Source organism: Natrix helvetica (genome assembly GCF_964273705.1).
Source record: "Natrix helvetica genome assembly, chromosome: 2".
NCBI lineage: Eukaryota > Metazoa > Chordata > Lepidosauria > Squamata > Natricidae > Natrix > Natrix helvetica.
The window spans coordinates 10,988,794-11,008,103 of NC_138552.1; the positions used below are offsets into that span (position 1 = coordinate 10,988,794).

Below are 19,310 nucleotides of genomic sequence, written 5' to 3' on the forward strand. Positions count from 1 at the left end.
AATTTTTTTAAAAAACGTTTTTGCACTCTGCAAACCTCTCAAAAAACGGTCCATTTTTTGCAAAAACAGGCCCATTTTTTTTCAAAAGAAAGGGCATGAATAGCCCTTAGGAGGCTTGTAGAGTGCTCCTGGGGCCTCGGGGGGCAAAAAACAAATTTTTCACTCATTTCTGCCCTCCCCAGCTCCCAGGAGCTCTCTGAAAGCCTTCTAAAAGCTATGCACATTCATTTCTGCAAACGGGGTGGGGTTTCGGGAGGCCAAAAATGCTGTATTCAGTGTATAAGAGGGGAAAAGGTGCATCTTATACTCCAAAAAATACAGTAATATATCCAGCACTTGATATGTTGGCATGTACCCAAGAACTTGGTTCACTCACTAAAGATTATACAGATGGTCCTTGACTTACGACCACAATGGGGACTGGAATTTCAGTCATAAGTCATGAAGATCAAGGCACCCACATGACTAGACCTAATTTTATGACTGTTTTACAATGATTGTTGAGCTATTCACGTGGTCCTAGGTCTGAATCCATTCATCCATTCAAAAATCAAACCCATGAAGAACGGTTACAGAAATTGGGAATTTTTAATTTAATGAAAAGAAGGACCAGGGGTGACACGATACCAATGTTCCAATATCTCTGGGGCTGCCATAAAGCAAAGGAAGTCAAGCTATTCTTCAAAGCACCTGAAGGTTAAACAAGAAGCAACGGGTGGAAACTAATCAAGGAGAGAAGCAACTTAGAACTAAGGACAAATTTCCTGACAGTTATAACAATTAATCCAAAGTGGAACAACGTGCCTCCAGAAGTTGTGAATGCTCCAACACTGGATGCTTTTATGAAGATGTTGGATAGCCATTTGTCTGAAACGGTATAGGGTTTCCTGCCTAGGCAGGGGGTTGGACTAGAAGACCTCCAAGGTCCTTTCCAACTCTGTTATTCTATTCTATTCCATGGTTACATGACTTCAGGACACTTCAACAAGTTGTTAAATTGAGCTGGTCACCCAATGCCCAAAATTCAGTCATGTGATCACTAAGCAGATTGGATAGGGCTGCACAATATTGACACATCCTTGGTGCTCTCAGTGCACTAATGATGTTACCTAGTTGGGTAATGAAACATCTGCAAGAAAACAAGCCCAGAGAGCACCAAGGACCCCTCATTGCAACCCTGAGCTACAAATATCCTTCTTTATTTGCACAACATTTTACGATGGCCGGAAGTCTCTTTATGAGACCTTTCTGTAGCCCTGATTCCAAATGGTCGATTTAAGGATTGGTCATAAGCCAAGGACGACTTGTATCTGACTTCCATGAAGCATGCATCAGAATAAAAATGGATCACTGAAATATATTTGTGTGGTCTGGAGTCAAAGTCAAAGAAACTAACCTTTTGATAGTTCTTCCTAACAAACATTCCTCGGGTGAAGGACTGGATCATGATAGCTGCTTGACGGATGGCTTGGTAGGCCCGGCGTATCCTTAACATTCGATATTGTTTCTGGAAAATAATGGCAGCTCTTGTTTTCCTTAGATGATCCGCCAATCTGCAGAAGAGTGAGGGGGATAAAGGTTTAGCAATGATAAATAAGAAGGACAACACAAACCAATTGTTCCTAATAGAAGTGATCCTGTACTGATTTTATGCTACTCTGCTGTTCTTTTTTCCAGGTTGTTTTTTTTTTAACTCCATCCTGTTTCCAACAGAGACTCAACAATTGTTGGCAATGGATTGTGACTGGTCCTGAATGGACATTTTTTGCAGAAGTGAATTATTGCCCACAATTCCTTTAAATGTGCTGTTGCCTTCTTCGTGTTCCTTAGTTTTGACAATAAGTCAATAGTGGCCACAATTGCATAACAGCCATAACGGTTATTAAAAAAACAACCATAATTTCTACTTCATTTATTTATTTGTTTCACTTCCTATTTCTTCTCTGGAAGCTCAAAGCAATATACTCAGGAGTGAAATTCAGCAGGTTCTGGCGAACCGGTAGGAAATTTAGAGTAGTTTGGAGAACCAGCAAATACCACCTCTGGCTGGCCTCAGAGATTTTGCAATATCCTCCCCCCAGGAGTGGGGTGGGAATGGGGATTTTGCAGTATCCTTCCCCCAGGAGTGGGGTGGGAATGGAAATTTTGCAGTATCCTTCCCCCAGGAGTGGGGTGGGAATGGAAATTTTGCAGTATCCTTCCCCCAGGAGTGGGGAGGGAATGGAGATTTTGCAGTATCCTTCCCCTGGAGTGGGGTGGGAAAGGAGATTTTGCAGCATCCTTCCCCCAGGAGTGGGGTGGGAATGAAGATTTTGCAGTATCCTTCCCCCAGGAGTGGGGAGGGAATGGAGATTTTGCAGTATCCTTCCCCTGGAGTGGGGAGGGAATGGAGATTTTGCAGTATCCTTCCCCCAGGAGTGGGGTGGGAAAGGAGATTTTGCGGTATCTTTCCCCTGGAGTGGGGAGGGAATGAAGATTTTGCAGTATCCTTCCCCCAGGAGTGGGGTGGGAAAGGAGATTTTGTGGTATCCTTTCCCTGGAGTGGGGAGGGAATGGGGATTTGCAGTATCTTTCCCCCAGGAGTGGGGTGGGAATGGAGATTTTGCAGTATCTTTCCCCTGCCCCGCCTGCCAAGTCATGCTCACCAAGCCACACCATGCCCACCAAGCCACGCCCACAGAACCGGTAGCAAAAAAAATTGAATTTCACCACTGGTCATAAGTCACTTTTTTCAGTGTCGTTGTAATGTTGAACTGTCACGAAATGAACTGTTGTAAGACGTGTACTACCTGCAGCTCATAAAGTAATTGTAGATGCAGATAGAATCTTCAGTCTGGCAAGATTGCATCTACAGGTGTGAAACAATAAAGCCCTCAGCTTGAAGGCTTGCCACGTGTCATTCCTGGCTTAGGGCCTGGAGAAGCATATAGGGTAGATTGGTGCTAAGGGTCAGATACTGGTTCAATGCTATCCAGCGAGTGAAGATTTGAATCCAGGTTTTCCTGGGATTAATACAACACTGAGCATTGCACCACACTGATCTGCCTAGGTTTTCTCATTCTTTTAGAAATGGATGACTCTCCATTTCTAAAAAAATATATGTTTTTATGTCTCTCTGAATATTTTCACACCGCTGCTTGTTACCACTTCAAAATTAATTCTGGACAAGTTTGATCTCCCAGCCTCATCTATTGTATTAGTTATTTATTTAATTAATTTATATCCTGCCTTTATTATTTTTACAAATAACTCAAGGCGGCAAACATATCCAAAACATTTGCCCCCTCCTATTTTCTCCACAATTGTGACCTCCTGTGAGGTGGGTTGGGCTGAGAGAGAGTGACTGGCCCAAAGACACCCAGCTGGCTTTCGTGGCTAAGGCGCAGTGGTGGGATACGACTGGTACGCCCCAGTACGGGTGTATCGGTGCCTGCTGGGAGCACCAGGAACCGTTCCAGTACAGTGCTCAAGAGGGCCCACCTGCCCTCCCTACCTGTATTTGAGCTGATCGGGGCTTTCACGCACATGCACGAAGCGTATGGCGCCTGCACGACACTCCGCTGAGCAGCTGGAGCGTTGAGGGTGTGCTGTGCGCGTGCACGTGGTGGACGCCAGGCCCCGTTGCAGCGTACCGGTTGCAACGGGATCTGGAACTCACCACTGCTATGGCGGGACTAGAACTCCCAGTCTCCTGGTGATTGGCCCAAAGTCATTTAATTGGCTTTCATGCTAAGGCAGGACTTGAACTCCCATCTCATGGTGATTGGCCCAATGTCACCCAATTGGCTTTCATGTCTAAGGTGGGAGTAGAACTCCCAGTCTCCTGGTGATTGGCCCAAAGTCACCCAACTGGCTTTCATGTCTAAGGTGGGAGTAGAACTCCCATTTCCTGGTGATTGGCCCAAAGTCACCCAATTGGCTTTCATGTCTAAGGTGGAACTAGAACTCCCAGTCTCCTGGTGATTGGCCCAAAGTCACCCAACTGGCTTTCATGTCTAAGGTGGAACTAGAACTCCCAGTCTCCTGGTGATTGGCCCAGAGTCACCCAATTGGCTTTCATGTCTAAGGTGGGAGTAGAACTCCCAGTCTCCTGGTGATTGGCCCAAAGTCACCCAGCTAAATTCATGGCTAAGGCAGAACTTGAACTCCCTGTCTCCCGCTTTCTAGCCTAATGCCTTAATTATTAGACCAAACATTGAATTAATAAAAATGGCAGCCCCACTAAAGATGTTTTCCTTTGAATTGCTCTAGCTCTGCAAAGTTTGTGGAGAATTCGTTTATCTGTCAGTGGAAGGTTTTACTACTTCAACCCTATTTTCTAGACTCAGAAGAACCATCATCCTCCATCACTGCATCCAATAAAGTTTTATTACATTTGGTCTGAATGTATCTCTCCCACACCAATTTAGCCACGATAGTAACATTCAACCCTGGTCTCAATTTTAGTGGAAAATGTCTGGTTACAGGTCATTGTGTGACTGGACTCAATGTTACAACATTTTCTTGCAGCAACCATTAAACAAATGCAGCCATCATTAAGTGAATGCTGCAACCATTAAACGAATCCATTTTACCCAATGAGTGATTTTTTTTAGTCAGAAACCAGAATAATTGCTTCAGAAGGAAGAGAGATGTACATTTACCACTGTACATAAATGGCGAGGAGGTGGAGAGGGTTGGTAGTTTTAAATTTCTGGGCATTTATATCTCGGAGGACCTCTCATGGACCATGAATGCTAACATGCTTGCGAAGAAGGCACGGAAGAGGCTGCACTTCCTGAGAATGCTCAGGAAGATAAATCTATCTCAGCATCTACTTCTGTCCTACTATCGCAGCACCATTGAGAGTGTCCTGACATACGGCATTCTTGCCTAGTATGGGAGCAGCTCCGCAGCGGACAAAATAGCTCTACAGAGAATCATTATAACTGCCCAGAATATCACTGGGCTCCAGCTACCAGCCCTGAATGACATCTTTGCATCTCCCTGTTTGAGGAAGTTGCATAACATGCTCAGAAACTCTTCCCATCCTGCTTACAATCTTTTTAGACTGTTGCCTTCTGGCAGAAGATACAGAACAATTAAAACTAGGACCACACGTCTTCTGAATGGCTTTTGTCCCAGAGCTATAATTGCACTCAACAATGAATTAAAGGGCCACCATCAGTGAGCTATTGGACAGCACTACTTGCTCGGTTGTGTGGATGATTGGGTGGTTTAGGGGCGGGGAGTTTTTTGGTGGGGGGGGGGGTGTTTGGGGATTGTTATGTGTGTTGGGCCTGGTCTCTGGGTGTTATGTGAATTTCGTTGTATGTGTCTACTGTGTATATGCATACAATGATAAAGTAAAGTAAAGAAGCAGACATTAGAAACCAGCAAAAAAAAAGCCTAAAAAATCTACAATCATGTGACTGCAAATGGCCTTAAAAGTGAGCCAGTTGGCAAGTGCTCAAAATGTAATCATAGGCCCCCCCACCCTTGGGGGAGGGGCAGCAGTCGGTTTGGAGGGGGTGATTCTGTTCTAACTTTGAATGGCTGCTAGGCAACTAGACTTATAATAATACAATAATACAATAGTAGAGTTGGAAAGGACCTTGGAGGTCTTCTAGTCCAACCCCCTGCCTAGGCAGGAAACCCTATACCATTTCAGACAGATGGCTATCCAACATCATCTTAAAGACTTCCAGTGTTGGGGCATTCACAACTTCTGGAGGCAACTTCTGTTCCACTGATTCATTGTTCTCACTGTCAGGAAATTTCTCCTCAGTTCTAAGTTGCTTCTCTCCTTGATTAGTTTCCACCCATTGCTTCTTGTCCTGCCCTCAGGTGCCTTGGAGAATAGTTTGTCTCCCTCTTCTTTGTGGCAACCCCTGAGATATTGGAAGACTGCTATCATGTCTCCCCTACACCTTCTTTCTCTTAAGCTAAACATACCCAGTTCCTGCAACCGTTCTTCATATGTTTTAGTCTCCAGTCCCCTAATCATCTTTGTTGCTCTTCTCTGCACTCTTTCTAGAGTCTCCACATCTTTTTTACATCGTGGCGACCAGAACTGAATGCAGTATTCCAAGTGTGGCCTTACCAAGGCATTATAAAGTGGTATTAACACTTCACGTGATCTTGATTCTATCCCTCTGTTGATGCAGCCTAGAACTGTGTTGGCTTTTTTGGCAGCTGCTGCACACTGCTGGCTCATATTTAAATGGTTGTCCACTAGGACTCCAAGATCCCTTTCACAGTTACTACTACTGAGCAAGGTATCACCTATACTGTACCTGTGCATTCCTTTTTTGTTGCCTAAATGTAGAACCTTACTCTTTTCACCATTGAATTTCATTTTATTAGATAGTGCCCAATGTTCAAGTCTGTCAAGATCCTTCTGTATCTTAAGCGTATCTTCTGGAGTGTTGGCTATTCCTGCCAGCTTGGTGTCATCTGCAAATTTGATGAGTTCCCCATTTATTCCCTCATCCAAATCATTGATGAAGATGTTGAAGAGTACTGGGCCTAAAACAGAGCCTTGGGGTACTCCACTGCATACTTCCCTCCATGTAGATGCAGTTCCATTGAGAACTACACGTTGAGTGCGGTTGGTCAGCCAGTTACCAATCCATCTGGTGGTGATGCTGTCTAACCCACATTCTTCTACTTTATTTAGTAGTAGGTTATGGTCTACCTTATCAAAAGCCTTACTGAAGTCCAAGTAAACTATATCAACGGCATTCCTCTGGTCCACTAATTTTGTCACATTATCAAAGAATGCAATAAGATTAGTTTGGCATGATCTGTTTTTGACAAATCCATAACTCAAGGACTGGCTATACAAAATGGTAGCTATCAGATCTGACAGGGCTTCTAAATGCAGCAAAGCAGAATTCCCTCACTTTTCTAGGTTGGCGGACCAGAGGGGGGGGAGGGGGGAAAAGAGGGAATGGTTTTATGGGAGGGGCAGGCATGTATGTGCATGCATGCCAGAGGTGGGTTTCAAAAATTTTTAGAACCTCTTCTGTAGGTGTGGCCTGCTTTGTGGGAGTGGTTTGCCAGCCATGTGACTGGGTAGGAGCGGATTGCCAGCCATGCGACCAAGTGGGAGTGGCTTGGCAGTCATGTGACTGGGTGGGTGTGGGCAATTTGTAAAATGTGGTGAAACTCACTTAACAACGCTCTTGCTTAGCAACCAAAATGTTGGCTCAGAAACTCTGGCATTTGAAGCACGCAAGTCTTAAAACTGTCAAGTTACAAGACCCTTGCACCCCTAACCCTTTAGAAAAAAAAACCAGGGGTGTTCAAACTTGACAGCTTTAAGACTTGTGGACTTCAACTCCCAGTATTCCTCCTTTCGCTCTTTATCTTGATGATGTGCAGACGGGCGGAGGGAGGGAGCTGGAACCGGTTCTAAACGGCACTGTAGATTTGTGGAACCTCTTCTATAGAAGAGGTTAGAACTGGCAGGAACCCACCCGATGCATGCGCATGGGCGAGTACCCTTTGCTCACATGAGTGGGGCCGAGAGCTCCCATCGCATGAGGCCCCAAGTGCTTGTGATGTTTGCATAACCAGTTGTGCAAGTGGGGCTGCGACCACGTGTATGAGTGGGGTTGGGCAGATGCACACGTGCGCTCGCTACCCAGGCCTTTAAATGGCCCGCTTGTGAATAGGACGCGGGCCAATAGTGGGTGGTGGCCCACAGGTTGGGGACCCCTGCAGCAGACGAATGGTAGCAAGGAACCTAGAAAATCTTGAAAGATTTAAACATTTCTACTTACATTTTTTTACAAATGACCTTTCTTTGCGTACTTTCCATCACAGCAACTGGCACATTGTTTTTTCCCCAATGTACCAGACAAGGATATGAGCTGAAAACTATGACTGGGGGCCTTAGCAATTTATTCCTTTGTGGTAGGGTGAGCATAAAGAGAATTTTATTACTCTAGTACCTGTGGCAGTTCAGGAGAGCAGGACGCTGAATAATATTCTCTGCGCTTTCGATTTTTATCATCTAGGTACAAAAGTCTTGCAGGTCATGGTTTCATATGTTGTTAAAAACAAATTTTATATAGTAATTGTAAAAAAAATATCCTTTTTTTGTTGAGGTTCTTTCTTTTTATTCTTGTTGTAAGTTTTGGGATTGGGGTAATTGTAGTAACTGGGGTTTTTATGTTAGGCGGAATCCTGAAAAGAAATGCCATAGAACAGTGACGGTGAACTTTTTCGGCACCTAGTGCCAAAACCGGAATGCACATGCGCACACCGGGGCCCAGAAACGCAAAGACCAGCTGGCCGGTGTGCATCCTACAGAGAGGGCTCTCTGTGTCACCCCTGGCACATGTGCCATAAGTTCGCCATCACGGCCATAGAAATTGCCTGTATCCCAGGCCGTTTCCCAATTTATGAATAAAATAGCTTAGTATTAAGAGAAAAAAAAATAGTTTCATATATGCTAGTGAAATGATTGATTCTGCTTTATCAGATGTGCTCAAGGAAAGCTAGATAGCTATCCGTCTGAATGGTTTAAATATATATATTCCTGTACAATTGGACTCAAGGGCTAAATGGTCTTTAAGCTCTCTTACACAATTCATAAGAGTTCGTATATCTACCATATTTTTCAGAGTATAAGACACACTGGAGTATAAGACGCACCAAGACTTTGAAGAGACAAATTAAAAAAACAGCTTTTGCACTCAGCAGACCTCCTCAAAACGGCCCCTTTTTTGTGAAAACGGGGCCTGTTTTTTGTCAAAAAAGGAGCATGCATAGCCTTTAGGAGGCTTATAGAGTGCTCCTGGAGACTGGGGAGGGGGGGAAGCAAAAAACAGCCTGTTTTAGCTCATTTTTGCCCTTCCCAGCCCCCAGGAGCACTTTGGAAGCCTCCTAAAGGCTATGCACGGCCATTTTTGCAAAGAGGGCAGGGTTTTGGGTGGCCAAAAATGCTGTATTCGGTGCATAAGATGTACCCAGATTTTCACCCTCTTTTTTGAGGGAAAAGGGTGCGTCTTATACTCTGAAAAATACAGGATAAGAAATGTAATTCTTTCATCATTCTAAAACAGAAGCAATCCAACTTGATAAGTTTCCATACATAAAGAAGTCCCTGCAGATTTTACTCCTCAAGTCATTGCCGACTGTAAGGGGCGGGGTGGGTGGGTGCTCATCTCTGTTTCAAGGCCATTGAGCCAGCGCCGTCTGAAGAAATTTCCACAGTCATGTAGTCAGCATGATGTCAAAGAGCAGTGTTATCTTCCCACCAAAGTGGTACCTATTTATCTACTCACATTTGCATCAGTGATGGGATTCAATTTTTTTTTACTACCAGTTCTGTGGGCGTGGCTTGGTGGGTGTGGCATGGCTTGGTGGGCGTGGCTTGGTGGGCATGGCAGGGGAAAGATACTGTGAAATCTCCATTCCACTCTACTCCAGGGAAAGGATACTGCAAAATCCCCATTTCCTCCCAATCAGTTGGGACTCGGAAGACAGAGAAGAGATGGGGGCAGGGCCAGTCAGAGCTGGTATTTACCGGTTCTCCGAACTCTTCAAAATTTCTGCTAACGGTTCTCCGCAACCGGTCAGAACCTGCTGAATACCACCTCTGATTTGCATGCTTTCCAACTGCTAGGCTGGCAGGAGCTGGGGAGAGGATAGGAGTTCACCCCATCGTTCTGCCCTCGGGTCTCATATCTGGGCTGCCAGCTTTCCAACTAACAAGCCCAGTATCTGAAGCAGGAAGCCACTGTGGTGCCCCATTTATGCTAGGCGCAGAAATTCCCACATTTCTAGCAAGCAAATTCTCCCGGGGGAAATGGCCGCTTGATGCTTACCTGCGTGCCAGATATCCTCTGGTGAACCTCTGGATACTTAAAGCTGCCTCCCTGGTTTTCCTGTACTTTCTTCTCTGCATCCAGCCGCGCACGGTCTTCTGTATCATGATGGTGGCAGCCCGGAACTTATCTGCCCGCAATTTTTCCAAGTAGGCCACCTGGCCAGCACGGAAAAAGATCTTTGTACGTCCAAACTGAAACTGGTCAGGATTCTTGGAAAAGTATAAAAGGAAAACCAAGAATTTTAAAAACCATTTCTTCCTTCCTTCCTTCTCCCTAGTTTCCCCTCCCTCCTGTTCTGGCCAAGAAGCAGGCTCCTTGTCCTGGCAAAAAAACCCTCTTTTTATTAATTGACTGTGAATTCCTCTCATTCACATCCAGCAAAGTCTTTCAAGGGTGAATTTACAGGCACAGACCTTACCTGGCTTGCAGAGCTGCCAGGTCAGTATCTTCAAAACATAGCAAGGATCCTCTGAGAGTCACGAACCAATTAAGTGAACTAATTGCCTCCTGCAAACTCCACTCCCCTTTCGCTCCTCTTAATCCCTTATGGGAGGGGCCATTCACCATCCAAATGTGGCCTTACTCCCATGTCAACCCTTGTTCCTTAGCTGTTCCCTTTGACTGGCAACTCTGCGCACGCGCACACTGGGAACAGGTTCCAGCTGTTCGTCTGCCTCATTGATATCCGACTCCGAGGCAGCCGATAACTGTCAGACGGCCCCATCTCTGCCTCCGATGCAGAGCCCTCATCAGAGCATTTTCCAGACTCCAGGACTGGCCCACGTTCCTCCCCAACCTCCTCACTGTCCGAATCTACTGCCAGCTTGCTTGCTTGCTTGCTTCCTTTCTTCCCTCCCTCTCCTTCCACCACATTTGAGCATACCATTGTTTAGTGCAAAATGTGGCCTAGTCAAGTGTTTTGCTTGGCTGAATCATATACAAATAAAATATGGTAGAACAAAGAAGATGTATCCAAATTGGCACTTAACAAAGTATGGTTAAAATAGGAACATGACGATAGGCAAATATTTTTTCAGTAAGGAGCAGAATTCAGCTATATTAAAGGGTCCTCTCACATACTGCATAACAGTACGATACGCTGGTTCAACAGCTGCGGACAGGAAGGCACCACAGAATGATCAATTCCGCACAACAAACCATTGGACGGCCTCTAACACCACTGGATGACATTGCCAGGTCTCGCTGTTTCAGTAGAGTAAGGAAGATACTTAGGGATCAGCGGTGGGTTTCACTTATTTTTTACCACTGGTTCGCCGTGCACACACTCACTTTACACACACACACGCCCCTTCTGCACATGCGCCCGGCCTTCTGTGCCTGCGCTTTGCTTGTGGACGTGCCTTCCGTGCATGTACCTGGCCTCAAAAACGTGGCTAAATAGGATGGCATAGAGCTGGGGCGGGGGCCCACTGGGCCCACCCACAATCTCCGCTACCGGTTCATCTGAACCGGTCCGAACCAGCTGAATACCACCTCTATTAGGGATGATACACACCCTGGCCACTGTCCCTTTTCACTTTTATCATCGGGTGGAAGACACTGGAGTATAGCCAGTCAGACAAACGGGTTTAAAAACAGCTTCTACCCATGGGCTGTCGGACTCCTAAACACAATTACAATCACTCCACGTACAGTACATATGGAAACGTATGACTATTTTTTTCCTCCCAATTATTTGTATAAGAATTATTTTCTATACTATTCATGTTGTCTTGTATATATTTTTTGTTATGGAGTACACCAGTAGAGGCTAAACCAATTTCGTTGTATACATGATGTACAATGACAATAAAGGCTAATAATAGTAATGATGATGATAATGATAATGATAATAATAATAATAATAATAATAATAATAATAATAATAATAATAATAATAATAGTAATTGGAGCCCTTGGAGCAATACCTAAAGGGCTACCTCGCTATTTGAAAATTCTAAATTTACCTGACTTGAAGATTCTGACTCTAGAAAAAACCACCCTACTTGGAACAACTTATATCCTCCGACGTTACCTTAACAGTTCCTAGGTCCTTGGTTAGGACTCGAGCTGTTAAGCTACCAACCAGCCCCAAAGGCTGTGAATCTCACCAAAGATTAATCATCATTCTCTGGACTATATCATTCATATAGTATAAAGCACCTGAAAAATCTTTACAACTTATTCAAAACCATTTTTTAAAATAGGTTTTGAATTGATTTTGAATAAGTTGCAAAGATTTTTCAGGTTCTTTGGATATAGTTAAATGGAGAGGTAGAATTGTGGATTTAGGACTATAAGTGATGCTGGATTATGTGCCAACCTGATTGATTGGTTGATCTAATAATATACAGTAGCTCTCACATCTTACCTTAATTAGGCTTTCCAATAACGTTTTACAAATCAATGTCTTGTCTTTCTTTTTTGAAATACTTTTGTCTTTCATAAGCACTCGATAGCGATTCAAGAAGTCATGGTAGGTCCACCTAAAGAAAAGGACGATAAATCCAGAAATCAGTGGGGAGCCATTAAATCAAACGTGAATGGTGCAGCCTTCTTTGATGTTGAGTGCTAAAAACCGACAGCAAAACTGTCATCATACATCCTAATGCAGGGGTGTCCAAACAGCTGGCTGGGGGATTCTGGGAGTTGAAGTCCACAAGTCTTAAAGTTCCCAAGTTTGGACACTCCTGTCCTAATGTATTAAATAATTTGGAAAATTGGTATAGTAATTAGGAGAATATTTGTAGATCAGAGTTGAAGTGAGGGGTCCTTGGTGCTCTCTGACCTTGGTTGTTTTCTTGCAGACGTTTCATTGCTCAAAAGGGCATCATTAGCGCTGATGATGTTACTTAGTTGGGTAATGAAAAGTCTTCAACAAAACAACCAAGCTCAGAGACCACCAAGGACCCCTCAAAAAATTGCTATAGCTGCCGATATTAAGTGCATACTTTTGGGTGGCTCATAATACTTAGAAAGACAATAGAAACACTCTTAACTGAGTAAAACAATAGTCTAGGGGGGAAAAAACACGAACTTAGGCACCACGTAAGACTTTCATAAGATACACATTTCTTTTCTTTTAACAAAAAGAACTCTTTTAATTGCATTGTTTAAAAACGTATAAAGGTAAAGGTTCCCCTCACACATATTTGCTAGTCGTTCCCGACCCTAAAGAGTGGTGCTCATCTCTGTTTCAAAGCCGAAGAGCCAGCACTGTCCGAAGACGTCTCCGTGGTCATGTGGCTGGCATGACTAAACGGCGAAAGCACACCGAACGCTGTTACCTTCCCACCAAAGGTGGTGCCTATTTTTTCTACTTGCATTTTTGACGTGCTTTCAAACTGCTAGTTTAGCAGAAGCTGAGACAAGTAACGGGGGCTCACTCCATTACACGGCGCTAGGGATTTGAACCGCCGAACGGCCGACCTTTCTGATTGACAAGCTCAACGTCTTAACCGCTGAGCCACCACGTCTCTAAAAACATATACTACAATGTCAATAATAAAACTGGCTTCTCATGGACAGCAAGATTTTGTTGTGTTGGTGTCTGTTCTGTTTTCTTTCCATTTTTGCCACTTCCTGAACTTGTCTTTCAAACACATTTCCTGACAATTCTCAAGATTCACAGTATTACAAACGTCCTCCGTCATCTGACCCTTTCCCTGACCTCAGGGGGCGCTGATGTCGGTTAGGCTTCTGTGAAGCACTAAGACAAGACAGCCACCGCCACTGTGGGAATGAAGGCCCCCCCTCCCACTGTTTTCTATCTGCCAATCAGTCCTTCTCAAGGGGATGTTGCAAGTGTTGTGTATCACGGAAGATTGCTTAGTGAATGTTCAAAGCAGAGGTAGTATTCAGCAGGTTCTGACCAGTTCTGGAGAATCCGTAGTGGAAGTTTTGAGTAGTTCGGAGAACCGGTAAATACCACCTCTGCCTGGCCCCGCCCCCATCTATTCTCTGCCTCCTGAGTCCCAGCTGATTGGAAGGGAATGGGGATTTTGCAGTATCCTTCCCCTGCCACGCCTACCAAGCCACACCCACAGAACCGGTAGTAAAAAAAATTGAATCCCACCACTGGTTCAAAGTTATAAGGAACTCCCAAAAGGTACTTAGGATCCAGTTTTTAAAATCTTACAATGGGCTCTCTCTCCCCCTCCTCACCAACCTTATGTGCTTGCATTTATGGCTGTTTGCAGCATCCCACAGTCACATGATCATAATTTATGGGGTGTTTTTTTTTATTTTAAATTTGCATTTACTTCGAGTTTCTAGGAAAAGAGCAATGGGTTCGTTTAATGGCTGTAGCATTCGTTTAACGACCGCCACAAAAAATGTCATACAATCAGATCAGTCACGTGATGACCCATTTAATGACTGATGTGACCTACGACGATAATTTCAGGCTCCATTACAGCCGTGTCGAGGGCTAGCTATAAACAGAAAGGAGGAAATGGAATTGCAGTTTATTCAGCCAGTAAATGAGAAGCGTAAACAAATAAGGCATAATAAGCACCAAACTAAATTCCACAACTGAATTACAGAATTCCTGTACAGATAGTCCTCAACTGACAACAGTTTTGTTTAGTGATTGTTCGAAGTTATAACAGCATTGAAAACAGTGACATTACGGTTTTTCACACTTACAATCATTGCAGCATCAGGTCATGTGATCAAAATTCAGATGCTTGGCAGCTGACTCATATTTATGACGGTGCCAGTGTCCTAGGTTCATGTGGTCCCCTTTTAGGTCGTAAAATGAGACAACATTCACTTAACAGCTGCCTCACTGAGCAACATAAAGGTTGTGGTCATAAATGCAGAAGAAAAAGCTTCCTATCAATCTTTTCGAGCAGTGCTTCTGCTACCAAAATGTGACCAGTTCCATGGTTCTTGGTAAACCTTTAGTTCCCGAATAAACATTTAAATTAAATCTTTGCATAAAAGAAACTAGGAGGCGGCGCCAAGCCTCAAGCAGACTGTGTCAAAGCTCTCATCCAAAGAGAGGGCAGGAACGATATTTTAATTCTTGGAGGGAGCATCTCCTGCCCTGGCGTTTAGATTTAGAACTTGCAGACTGGATTCTGAAATTGGCTCTTTGTCTGCCAAGTTTTATTTAACCCACTGCAAATTAAAGCCCCTGAGTGATGGACCCCTCAAAACGAACGGAGTTTGGGACTGCCAACTGATGCTTTAATTAAGAGCACGTAAAAGTAAGAGAGAGAAAAGAGAGAGAACTTGAAAGCCTGGAGGACTGCTAAAAATTGGAGGCGGCAATGTGTCTGGTTTATAGCAATAGTATCCAATTTGAAAAACTTTTAAGGCTTGTGGACTACAACTCCCAGAATTCCCCAGCTGGCATGCATCTTAAAGTTGCCTACTTGGAAGAACATTGGTGTCAGTGGGGGAGACATTTGCATAAACAGTCCAGGGGTCTTTGCTAAGACTTTGATAGGTTACCAGTTTAATCAAATAATTGGTTTATTTGGCAAGCTGCATATACAGTATTTAATGTTCTTTTCAATATAAATGTGGGTAGAATCTCCAAGGAGCAGCCCTGAAGTAGATCTTAGGTAATGTTGCTTGTAGGATAGATGTTATTAACACTGTTTGTGTGGTGTGTAAAAAGTATGTGAGTGGATATGCACATGACATTTTATTGGCCCTTTAAAAAGGTAAAGGTTCCCCTCGCGCATATGTGCTAGCTGTTCCCGACCCTAGGGTGCGGTGCTCATCTCCGTTTCAAAGCCGAAGAGCCAGTGCTGTCCGAAGGCGTCTCCGGGGTCATGTGGCTGGCATGACTATGCGGCGAAAGCGCACGGAACGCTGCTACCTTCCCACCAATGTTGTTTCCTATTTTTCTACTTGCACTTTTACATGCTTTCAAACTGCTAGGTTGGCAGAAGCTGGGACAAGTAACGGGAGCTCACTCCGTTATGCGGTGCTAGGGATTCGAACGGCTGAACTGCCGACCCTTCTGATCGACAAGCTCAGCGTCATAGCCACTAAGCCACCGCTCAGGGCTGTTTGTAGGATAGATGTTCTTAACAATGTTTGCGTGGTGTATAAAAAGTATGTGAGTGGAAATCACATGACGTTTCTTTGGCTTTTTACTAGGGTGTAATTTCTTTTTGTTGCTTATTCTGGGAGTTTAAGTCCGCAAAGAGTCGTCCTCCTCCTCCTCCTCCTCCTCCTCCTCCTCCTCCTCCTCCTCCTCCTCCTCCTCCTCCTCCTCCTCCTCTTCCTCCTCTTCCTCTTCTTCTTCTGCCATATCCATTATCAGACATTGGCGATTATGTTGGCAATTCTGTCCGCAAATCTTAAAAGTTGCCAATATTGGACACCACTGCTTTATAGTCTTATGCAAAGTTTAGGACCCATATTTTGGCCAAAGCCAAAAAGAATAATAATCTTTTTGGCTTTGGCAGACATGCTGCTCAGATGAGAAATCTCTTTCCTTTAAATGCCAAGAAGACCCCCCCCCCAAAAAAAACATATACCAACAAAAACATACGCTAATAAAATGGGAAAATGGGATCAATTCATTTTTCAGTTGAATCTGGCTACTATCACCATCTTTGCTTGGGAAAAGAACACATTTTACAGATAGTCCTCGACTTATGATTACACCTGGTCTGATGCGGACCAGAACTTCTGCTGCTCAGCAAGGCAGTCATTAAGTGAGTCACACCCAATTTTATGACTTATGATGCCATGGCTGTTCGGCCAATCACCACTGTGGTTAGAGAATCTGCTTCCTCCATTGACTTTGCTTGTTGGAAACCCGCTGGGAAGATCTTAAACGGTGATCATGTGATCCCAGGATGCTGCAACCTTCATAAATCCATGCTGGTTGCCAAGCGCTCAAATTTTGATCTTATGACTGCGAGGATGCTGCAACAGTCGTAAGTGCGAGGACCAGTCCTAAGTCACTTTTTTCAGTGCTGTTGTAGCTTTGAACAGGTTGGCTACTTTTAAGAATAAAAGTAACTTTTTTGACACACTCAAAAAAGGGACATTTTGCACCCAATGCTTAGTGGGCAGTTGACCAGTGGAACAGCTTGCCTCCGGAAATCATGGGCTCTCCATCACTGCAGGTTTTTAAGAAGAAACTAGACAGTCACTTATCTGAAATAGTATAGGTTCTCCTGCTTGAGCAGAGAGCTAGATTAGAAGACCCCTAAGGTCCCTTCCAGCTCATTCTATTCCTATTCGTACTCCTATTCCTACACCCACTCCCAATTCCATTTCATTCCATTCCATTCCATTCTATTCTTCCCCACATTCTGGTACCTTCAAAAATGGGGTGTAACTATAACCTGCAATTTGCTGAGGTTTCAGTAGTTAATTATATCCCAAATCGCATTTCCTTAGAGTATCTAATTAGTAATGCCTCATTTTTTGGATGTAGGGCAACTTTACGTAGGATAAGCACAAAAGAAGAGCTACAAATGAACAGATCAAGTAGCAATAGAAAGGGTAAACTGAGATAACTTGGAGAAATGTTTCATCATTGAAGAGTCTCACAATGTCCAGTCCAAAATTTTAAAACTTTCAGATCAATTATAAAAACAATACACAATATGTTATTGTGAAAGGTAAAGGGGCAGTTCCCTCCTACATTTATCTGGATTTATTAGTTATCCCAAATTAAACCAGTCATGCTTGTGTTAGGCATTCCCAAATTCCACAGGGCAAACTTAATCGACTTAAAACCATTTGCCATCAATATGGCTTAGACCCTCTTTATTAACAAAAAAGGCAGAAATAAGGTCACAGTAACCGGAGAAAGCAAAAAGAGAGGAAATAGATGTTGACCTCTCACACGGATATTGCTCCTTGTTGCTTGCCGAGATGCCATCAAAAGAAAGGCTGAATGGAAAAGACGGTTTCAGCCTAGATCAGCCTAAAACTTGGCAATTTTAAGATTTTTGGACTTCAACTCCCAGAATTCCTCAGTCATAACTGGTGTCATGATATGTTGGAAGAGTGGAGCCAGAGACACTCCCTAGAGCAGGGGTGTCAAGCCCAATTGCATCGCGGGCCATATGGTGACATATTGGGCCATACTGGGATGTTTTTTGCCTTTGCAGAGGGCATGGCCTGAGCCGCAAAGTTTGACAGGCCTGCCTTAGAGAACAGCTGGATAAGAGTCAGCAAAGTCTGTAGCTGCACACTGGATGGAGCAAGAAGCTTAAGAGGATCTCACCCTAAGTTCTCAGACTGTAAAGCTGATGGCGGGGGAACTGTATTTTCAGACTTGAAAGATTCTGTTAGTGTAGCTTTACAATAAAGTAGAATTAGTTTATCTGGCTGTGTTTCCTGTCTGGTCTGCCTAGTAAAGTTGACAATACCTTCCCTTCCCCTCTCCTCCCCTCCCCTCCTCTCCCTTCCCTTCCCCTCCTCTTCCTTTCCCCTTCTCTTCTCTTCCCTTCCCTGTCCTCTCCTCCCCTGTTCCCTCTCCCCTCCTGTCCCCTCCACTCTCCTCTCCTTTTCTCTTCCCTTCCTTCCTTTTCTCTGCCATTTTTATTCCCTTTGTTTGGTGCTATTTTGTTTTTAAATGTTTTCAACAATTTGTAAACCGTTCAGAGTTGTTGAGAGTCAGGCCAGTAGTGGGATTCAATTTTTTTTTTAACTTCTGGTTCTGTGGGCGTGGCTTGGTTGGCATGGCATGGCTTGGTGGGCGTGGCAGGGGAAGGATACTGTAAAATCCCCATTTCCTCCAATCAGCTGGGACTCGGGAGGCAGAGAATAGAGGGGGGCGTGGCCAGCCAGAGGTGGTATTTACCGATTCTCTGAACTACTCAAAATTTCCACTACTGGTTCTCCAGAACTGGTCAGAACCTGCTGAAAACCACCTCTGAGTCAGGCAGATTATTTTAGGCAGGTGATTCTATACACAACAATATGAAATCATAGCTGTGTGTCTTTAGGTGGTGTTGATACACATCACGTTCCTCCCAAGAACCCAGAATGTTCTTATTCTCCCGTGTTCATTTCTTACCAGGAAGTTACACTTTGTACCTCTGCATTTCCTTCATGCGGTTCTTTTGATGTTTTCACCCTGTCAGTTAATTGGCTGAATCTTTCCTAGAGCACAAATGTCATCACAATCCACTCCTTTGTATCATTATGACACGATTACATCTTTGTTCAACAAATGCATGTAACTCACTTTTGGACTCTGTACTGTTTTAACTAATAAAAACCTGCGTAAAATAAGTTATCTTTGCCTTACAGTCAGTTGTACATCTGATGTTTAAACTTTTTTCCCTCATAACACTGGTTTGGAATCAGCTTCCTGTTCCAATATTCATTAATTTGAGAACAGCTGCTTTAAACCTAAAGTGGATTTTTTGCTGTTTTCCCAGGGATGGCTACTTTTTCTCTCTCTTTTCATTTTAAGTTATCTTCTACTCTTGTGCAACGATCCAAACTGAAACTGGCCTTTTCAGTTTAAATCAAATAAGATGCAGTGATGTAATTATC

General features: G+C 43.9%; 1 protein-coding gene across 4 annotated transcripts in view; it reads right to left on the bottom strand.

The window, feature by feature from the left end:
* MYO5B (myosin VB) overlaps positions 1 to 19,310 on the bottom strand; it is a 330,461-nt gene that overhangs the window by 101,014 nt on the left and 210,137 nt on the right. For all 4 annotated transcript variants that reach the window (XM_081942523.1, XM_081942520.1, XM_081942522.1 and 1 more), the window contains exons 18-20: positions 12,193 to 12,307; positions 9,819 to 10,030; positions 1,397 to 1,553 (exon numbers count right to left, since the gene is read on the bottom strand). In XM_081942523.1, the coding sequence (XP_081798649.1) occupies positions 1,397 to 1,553; positions 9,819 to 10,030; positions 12,193 to 12,307 (484 nt within the window). The remainder of the gene's footprint in view (positions 1 to 1,396; positions 1,554 to 9,818; positions 10,031 to 12,192; positions 12,308 to 19,310) is intronic.